The 8902-nt window shown below is 50.7% G+C and overlaps 1 protein-coding gene across 1 annotated transcript; it reads left to right on the top strand.

Annotated features, from left to right (window-relative positions):
• The first annotated feature begins 213 nt into the window (after positions 1 to 213).
• LOC116940059 (SAM pointed domain-containing Ets transcription factor-like) lies at positions 214 to 8470 on the top strand. Its single transcript, XM_032949349.2, has 3 exons — positions 214 to 332; positions 2562 to 2651; positions 7882 to 8470. The coding sequence occupies exons 1-3, from the start codon at positions 266 to 268 to the stop codon at positions 8058 to 8060; spliced, it is 336 nt and encodes a 111-aa protein (XP_032805240.1). The 5' UTR covers positions 214 to 265; the 3' UTR covers positions 8061 to 8470.
• The last annotated feature ends 432 nt before the right edge of the window (positions 8471 to 8902 follow it).

Genomic DNA, 8902 nt, shown 5'->3' with positions numbered 1-8902 from the left:
TTTACATGAAGCCAAACACCCATTTATAAATTAGAAATCACACGCGCAGAGAGATCGTGGTATGCTTCTACGTTTAACTTATTTCGCACCGTACGCAACCAACCGTGCTAATCGGAGGTGCGGGAATGTGTAGGGCCCTCCTGAATAGCATAGTCTTGAGACTCAGTGGAGACGTGCTGGTAGATCAGTGACCGACTCGCTGTACTGACTCCTGCCTGCTCTTCTGTGCCCAGGCGAGGAGGGCGGCTTCCCTGGGGGACCTGGGATGGGACCCCCCCTCGACTTGGGTCGCGCGCTGCCCAGCCCCGCGATGATCACTCCCAACCACACCGGTGCGACCGCGCGGGAGACGGGGGAGGGAGACGGGGGAAGGAGATGGGGAGGGAGACGGGGGAAGGAGATGGGGAGGGAGACGGGGGGGGGGGTGATGGGGAGGGAGACGGGGAGAGAGATGGGGATTGAGGGACAAGCGCTAAAGTACATTTTTATTTTGGAAAAATAATTCGCAGCCAATCACTCTCCCTGACCTCCCCTCTCTTGGAAGCCCTCAACCCAGCCCTATGCCCGTCTACCCTGCATACCCTAGAACTACCATAACCTCAAACCTATCCTAACCCTACTATAACTCTACCCTAATCCTTAACCCTTGCTTTAAAACTGACTACTTCCGGGGTCTCCGTGACTGTGACGTTGACTTCTCTTTGCGATCTGTTCGACACCGGGGGGGGGGGGGCACGAGCAGCTGACCGTGACCCCCCCCCCAGCCTCATGGGATTCCCGAAATGAGCCTCGACCTCCAGCCCCGCCCCGTGTTTGCGCGCGGGATTTGTGGTCACGGGAGAGGCGCCGCGAGGAGTGTCGGGGGCATCTGCGGAGCTGGGGAGATGGGGACCTAGAGAGCTAGGGAGATAGAGAAATAGGGAGATGGGGAGCTAGGGAGATGGGGATCTGCGGAGCTGGGGAGATGGGGAGCTGGGGAGATGGGGAGCTAGGGAGATGGGGAGCTTGGGAGATGGGAAGATAGAGAGCTAGGGAGATGTGGAGCTAGAGAGCTAGGGAGATAGAGAGCTAGGGAGATGGGGAGATAGAGAGCTAGGGAGATGGGGAGATAGAGAGCTAGGGAGATGGGGAGCTAGGGAGATGGGGATCTGCGGAGCTGGGGAGATGGGAAGATAGAGAGCTAGGGAGATGTGGAGCTAGAGAGCTAGGGAGATAGAGAGCTAGGGAGATGGGGAGATAGAGAGCTAGGGAGATGGGGAGATAGAGAGCTAGGGAGATGGGAGCTAGGCAGATGGGGAGATAGAGAGCTAGGGAGATGGGGAGATAGAGAGTTAGGGAGATGGGGGGATAGAGAGCTAGGGAGATGGGGAGCTAGGGAGCTGGGGAGATAGAGAGCTATGGAGATGGGGAGATAAAGAGCTAGGGAGATGGGAAGATAGAGAGCTAGGGAGATGGGGAGATAGAGAGATGGGGAGATAGAGAGTTATGGAGATGGGGAGATAGAGAGCTAGGGAGATGGAAAGATAGGGAGATGCGGAGCTAGGGAGATGGGGAGATAGAGCTAGGGAGATGGAAAGATAGAGAGCTAGGGAGATGCGGAGCTAGCGAGATGGGGAGATGGGGAGATAGAGAGCTAGGGAGATGGAAAGATAGAGAGCTAGGGAGATGGGGAGCTAGGGAGATGGCGAGATAGGGAGATGGGGAGATGGGGACCTAGAGAGCTAGGGAGCTAGGGAGATAGGGAGATGGGGAGCTAGGGAGATGGGGAGATAGAGAGCTAAGGAGATGGGGAGATAGAGAGCTAGGGAGATGGGGAGCTTTGGAGATGGGAAGATATAGAGCTAGGGAGATGGGGAAATAGGGAAATGGGGAGATAGGGAGATGGGAAGATAGGGGATGGGGACATAGTGAGATGGGACCTAGGGAGCTTGGGAGATAGGGAGATGGGGAGATAGGGAGATGGGGAGCTGGGGAGATAGGGAGCTTGGGAGATAGGGAGATGGGGAGATAGGGAGCTGGGGAGATAGGGAGCTTGGGAGATAGGGAGATGGGGAGATAGGGAGATGGGGAGATGGGGAGCAGGAGAGCTCGGGATCTGTGCGCGAGTCTCAGCTGCCGGGTGTGGGGGTCTAGGGGGAGGGGGGACTTGTGGGCATCTCTCAACAACACCCCCATACCCCCCCACTCACTCACCTACCGGGGTGATAATAGCGATAATGATGTTGATGATGTGGATGGTGATAATGGCAATGATAATAATTGTAGTCTTGATTTGAAGCTTTCGTGGCTGCAGGAATCTGTACTCTTTGGTTCTTTCGGTAAAGTCACGTAGGTAGAAAATAAAATAAAATACCTACGTGACTTTACCGAAAGAACCAAAGAGTAGTAATTGCAGTAATGATTTTGTGGTGGTGAGGATGATGTAATGGTGGTGATAATATAATGATTGTGATGATGATGGTGATGTTTTTGAGAATGGTGATGTTGATGATGGTGTTGGCAATGATAATGCTGATGATGGTGATGATGTTGACGATAGAGATGATGTTGATGTGTTGCAGCGAGCATTCACCTTTGGCAGTTCCTCAAGGAGCTGCTGCTGCAGCCCGAGGCCTACAGCCACTGCATTCGTTGGATCGACCGCGAGAAAGGTGCCGACCCCTGACCCCTCGCCGTGTCCAATCATCACAGACCATGAACCAGACGCCGTCTAAATACAGATTGCGTTGCATTGTATAAACTCACATAGAGACCCATAGATAAACTCACACAGAGGCCCATAGATAAACTCACATAGAGGCCCAGAGATAAACTCACATAGAGACCCAGAGATAAACTCACATAGAGGCCCAGAGATAAACTCACACAGAGGCCCAGAGATAAACTCACAGAGGCCCATAGATAAACTCACATAGAGGCCCAGAGATAAACTCACATAGAGACCCAGAGATAAACTCACATAGAGGCCCAGAGATAAACTCACATAGAGGCCCATAGATAAACTCACATAGAGGCCCAGAGATAAACTCACACAGAGGCCCAGAGATAAACTCACATAGAGACCCAGAGATAAACTCACATAGAGGCCCAGAGATAAACTCACATAGAGACCCATAGATACACTCACATAGAGGCCCAGAGATAAACTCACATAGAGGCCCAGAGATAAACTCACATAGAGACCCATAGATAAACTCACATAGAGGCCCAGAGATAAACTTACATAGAGGCCCAGAGATAAACTCACATAGAGGCCCAGAGATAAACTCACATAGAGGCCCAGAGAGAAACTCACATAGAGGTCCATAAATAAACTCACATAGAGGCCCAGAGATAAACTCACATAGAGGCCCAGAGATAAACTCACATAGAGGCCCAGAGATAAACTCACATAGAGGCCCAGAGATAAACTCACATAGAGGCCCAGAGATAAACTCACATAGAGGCCCAGAGATAAACTCACATAGAGGCCCAGAGATAAACTCACATAGAGGCCCAGAGATAAACTCACATAGAGGCCCAGAGATAAACTCACATAGAGGCCAGGAGATAAACTCACATAGAGGCCCAGAGATAAACTCACATAAAGGCCCAGAGATAAACTCACATAGAGACCCATAGATAAACTCACATAGAGGCCCAGAGATAAACTCACATAGAGGCCCAGAGATAAACTCACATAGAGGCCCAGAGATAAACTCACATAGAGGCCCAGAGATAAACTCACATAGAGGTCCAGAGATAAACTCACATAGAGGCCCAGAGATAAACTCACATAGAGGCCCAGAGATAAACTCACATAGAGGTCCAGAGATAAACTCACATAGAGGCCCAGAGATAAACTCACATAGAGGCCCAGAGATAAACTCACATAGAGGCCCAGAGATAAACTCACATAGAGGCCCAGAGATAAACTCACATAGAGGCCCATAGATAAACTCACATAGAGGCCCAGAGATAAACTCACATAGAGACCCAGAGATAAACTCACATAGAGGCCCAGAGATAAACTCACATAGAGGCCCATAGATAAACTCACATAGAGGCCCAGAGATAAACTCACACAGAGGCCCAGAGATAAACTCACATAGAGACCCAGAGATAAACTCACATAGAGGCCCAGAGATAAACTCACATAGAGACCCATAGATAAACTCACATAGAGGCCCAGAGATAAACTTACATAGAGGCCCAGCGATAAACTCACATAGAGGCCCAGCGATAAACTCACATAGAGGCCCAGAGAGAAACTCACATAGAGGCCCATAGATAAACTCACATAGAGGCCCAGAGATAAACTCACACAGAGGCCCAGAGATAAACTCACATAGAGACCCAGAGATAAACTCACATAGAGGCCCAGAGATAAACTCACATAGAGACCCATAGATACACTCACATAGAGGCCCAGAGATAAACTCACATAGAGGCCCAGAGATAAACTCACATAGAGACCCATAGATAAACTCACATAGAGGCCCAGAGATAAACTTACATAGAGGCCCAGAGATAAACTCACATAGAGGCCCAGAGATAAACTCACATAGAGGCCCAGAGAGAAACTCACATAGAGGTCCATAAATAAACTCACATAGAGGCCCAGAGATAAACTCACATAGAGGCCCAGAGATAAACTCACATAGAGGCCCAGAGATAAACTCACATAGAGGCCCAGAGATAAACTCACATAGAGGCCCAGAGATAAACTCACATAGAGGCCCAGAGATAAACTCACATAGAGGCCCAGAGATAAACTCACATAGAGGCCCAGAGATAAACTCACATAGAGGCCCAAAGATAAACTCACATAGAGGCCCAGAGATAAACTCACATAGAGGCCAGGAGATAAACTCACATAGAGGCCCAGAGATAAACTCACATAAAGGCCCAGAGATAAACTCACATAGAGACCCATAGATAAACTCACATAGAGGCCCAGAGATAAACTCACATAGAGGCCCAGAGATAAACTCACATAGAGGTCCAGAGATAAACTCACATAGAGGCCCAGAGATAAACTCACATAGAGGTCCAGAGATAAACTCAGATAGAGGCCCAGAGATAAACTCACATAGAGGCCCAGAGATAAACTCACATAGAGGCCCAGAGATAAACTCACATAGAGGCCCAGAGATAAACTCACATAGAGGCCCATAGATAAACTCACATAGAGGCCCAGAGATAAACTCACATAGAGACCCAGAGATAAACTCACATAGAGGCCCAGAGATAAACTCACATAGAGGCCCATAGATAAACTCACATAGAGGCCCAGAGATAAACTCACACAGAGGCCCAGAGATAAACTCACATAGAGACCCAGAGATAAACTCACATAGAGGCCCAGAGATAAACTCACATAGAGACCCATAGATAAACTCACATAGAGGCCCAGAGATAAACTTACATAGAGGCCCAGCGATAAACTCACATAGAGGCCCAGCGATAAACTCACATAGAGGCCCAGAGAGAAACTCACATAGAGGCCCATAGATAAACTCACATAGAGGCCCAGAGATAAACTCACATAGAGGCCCAGAGATAAACTCACATAGAGGCCCAGAGATAAACTCACATAGAGGCCCAGAGATAAACTCACATAGAGGCCCAGAGATAAACTCACATAGAGGCCCAGAGATAAACTCACATAGAGGCCCAGAGATAAACTCACATAGAGGCCCAGAGATAAACTCACATAGAGGCCCAGAGATAAACTCACATAGAGGCCCAGAGATAAACTCACATAGAGGCCAGGAGATAAACTCACATAGAGGCCCAGAGATAAACTCACATAAAGGCCCAGAGATAAACTCACATAGAGACCCATAGATAAACTCACATAGAGGCCCAGAGATAAACTCACATAGAGGCCCAGAGATAAACTCACATAGAGGCCCAGAGATAAACTCACATAGAGGCCCAGAGATAAACTCACATAGAGGCCCAGAGATAAACTCACATAGAGGCCCAGAGATAAACTCACATAGAGGCCCAGAGATAAACTCACATAGAGGCCCAGAGATAAACTCACATAGAGGCCCAGAGATAAACTCACATAGAGGCCCAGAGATAAACTCACATAGAGGCCCAGAGATAAACTCACATAGAGGCCCAGAGATAAACTCACATAGAGGCCCAGAGATAAACTCACATAGAGGCCCAGAGATAAACTCACATAGAGGCCCAGAGATAAACTCACATAGAGGCCCAGAGATAAACTCACATAGAGGCCAAGAGATAAACTCACATAGAGGCCCAGAGTTAAACTCACATAAAGGCGCAGAGATAAACTCACATAGAGACCCATAGATAAACTCACATAGAGGCCCACAGATAAACTCACATAGAGGCTCAGAGATAAACTCACATAGAGGCCCAGAGATAAACTCACATAGAGGCCCAGAGATAAACTCACATAGAGGCCATGAGATAAACTCACATAGAGGCCCAGAGATAAACTCACATAGAGGCCCAGAGATAAACTCACATAGAGATCCATAGATAAACTTACATAGAGACCCATAGGGGGACTCACATAGAGACTCATATACTCACATAGAGACGCAGAGATAAACTCATTTCGAGACCCATAGGTGGACTCACATAGAGACCCATAGATAAGCTCACATAGAGACTCACAAACTCACATAGAGATCCATAGACTCCCTTCCCCTGTTCCAGTCCATGCTCCAGACTTTCGTCTTCTCCTCTGCCTACACGTGCCTCTCTCTTTCCGTGCAATGGACCACGTGCTCTGGGTGCGTTGTGAGACGCGGTTCTCGCATCGAGACGCCGCGATGTAGCAGCTCTCAGAGCACAGCCCTCGCTGGGTTCCAGTGTGGATCAGACGCGGCTCGGCGAGTAACATTATCTGTCTGCTTCTCATTCACTTCCCCTTACGCCTATTGATTCTCGGGTGGGTGGGGGGAGAACGTTAAGCACTTGTAAATATTTGTCTGTGTCTTAGCAAGGGGTATATCTTCAGCTGGCGGTGGAGGGGGCGATGTCGCAATGGATATTGTACTGCGCCACGAACCCCGGCAAACTGCGTTCGATTCCCAGCCACGGCTAACAGCAGTGGCGAGCAGTATCTGAACCTCGTCTGCCCCCCCATACCCCACCCCCCCCGCCCCGCACTTCACCAGCCCGCGCGCTGCGTTACCAACTCTGCTGCATGCGGAGAGCCTCACCCGACAGAAGGGCTGATCGTCACAATGATCGTGACAATGATCGTGACAATGATCGTGACAATGATCGTGACAATGATCGTGACAATGATCGTCTTATTGTAATAGGTTTTTACCCTTTTAGCTGGCACAAAAACTGACACCTTTATACAAGGGATCATGTTTGCAATAACCACAACACAAGCAGTCAAAAAATGCAAACGAAAAGAGACAACTCTGATAATGATATGCACTGTCCTTGAATTTGATTGGTCCACACCCGAGACGGCTTTTCTTAGAGCCTAGTCTCCACTGGTGTTGGACCAGATGACGCCAAAAGGCGTACGTGCCAGCTAAAAGGGTAATAACCTATGACTATATCTTGTTACTGGCAAAGGAGGTCTCATGATCGTCTTATTATTTAGTTTTCCGTTCCATCGATTTTCCACACCTTTTTTTATCACTCGCAGAACAACAGCGACAAATCGCATTCCTGTAACGAGATGAGGTCTCTGTCCAGGAGAGGTTGTAGCATGGGCCACGATGCTGACATATCCAACCATGTTAATTAGCTCTAACACAACGGTCTCCACCCCCCTCCACCATTCCACGCCCCACTCTCCGGGTCCCCCTCTCCCATCCTCACCCCAACATCAATCATCACTCCTCATAATATCATGCCCCCCCCCCCCCCGTCTCCCCCACGCTCTCTCAGCCATCTTCAAGATCGAGGACTCGGTGGAGGTGGCTCGACTGTGGGGCATCAGGAAGAACCGCCCCGCCATGAACTACGACAAGCTGAGCCGCTCCATCCGCCAGTACTACAAGAAGGGCATCATCCGCAAGACGGAGATCTCCCAGAGGCTCGTCTACCAGTTCGTGAAGCCCGTGTGAGCGGCGCCGAGACCCCGGGCCGCCAGACACGGGCAATGCCGACTCTGACCCTCGGGGATGATGACTCCAAACACCGGGGACCACCGACTCCAGACATCAGGGGGCTATCCATTTTAAGACATTTTGGGGCCACCGACTCCTGGCCAAAGTGGGCTCCAACATTGAGGTGTAGCGGGTCTATAAACAGACACACAGCCGGTTAGACAGACGGACAGACAGTCAGTCAGACTGTCAGTCAGTCAGACGAGGCAGGCTGCCCTCGCGTTGAAACAAAAGCACTTTTCCTGCTGCAGGGACCCTGCGGAGCCACGTGCTCCTCCGTGTGTCCCCATCCTCGCCTCACCCTCACTTCTCCCTCACCTCGTCGCGTCCCGCCCCCGCTGCTCGTCACGCTCCTTGAGTCGCGGCGAAGGGGGCGAGAGGTGGGGGAGTTGGGGGGCGTGAGAGAGTGGGGGGCTCGGCAAGGGGGGTGGGGGAGTTGGGGGGCGTGAGAGAGTGGGGGGCTCGGCAAGGGGGGTGGGGGATTTCGGGGGCGTGAGAGAGTGGGGGGCTCGGTAAGGGGGGATGAAGGAGTTGGGGGGCGTGAGAGAGTGGGGGGCTCGGCAAGGGGGGTGGGGGTTGCTGGGGCGTCTTGGGAAAGTGGGGGGCCTGCTGACAAAGTCGCCCCCTTCCACCGAGGGGTTGATTGACAGGGTGGGGAAGGGGCTGGCTAATTACGGTAGTTAATTGGTCTCTCCTTGATGCACTTTAGTGACTATCGCGCACCCCCCACTCGACATGCCCCCCCCATCCCCAAACACCTCCTCCCCACCCGTCCGTGGCATACTGACCGGTCACCAACC

This window comes from Petromyzon marinus, chromosome 7 (genome assembly GCF_048934315.1).
Source record: "Petromyzon marinus isolate PM22_M1 ecotype Great Lakes invasive population chromosome 7, UKy_Petmar_22M1.pri1.0, whole genome shotgun sequence".
Classification (NCBI taxonomy): domain Eukaryota; kingdom Metazoa; phylum Chordata; class Hyperoartia; order Petromyzontiformes; family Petromyzontidae; genus Petromyzon; species Petromyzon marinus.
This window is presented reverse-complemented; position numbering and strand designations above follow the sequence as displayed.

Excerpts from the sequence above, each read along its gene's own strand:
- LOC116940059 (XM_032949349.2), top strand. The coding sequence starts at position 266 with ATGGGACCCCCCCTCGACTTGGGTCGCGCGCTGCCCAGCCCCGCGATG. Across the intron at positions 333-2,561 it reads GATCACTCCCAACCACACCG|CGAGCATTCACCTTTGGCAG; the intron begins GTGCGACCGCGC and ends GATGTGTTGCAG. Across the intron at positions 2,652-7,881 it reads TTGGATCGACCGCGAGAAAG|CCATCTTCAAGATCGAGGAC; the intron begins GTGCCGACCCCT and ends ACGCTCTCTCAG.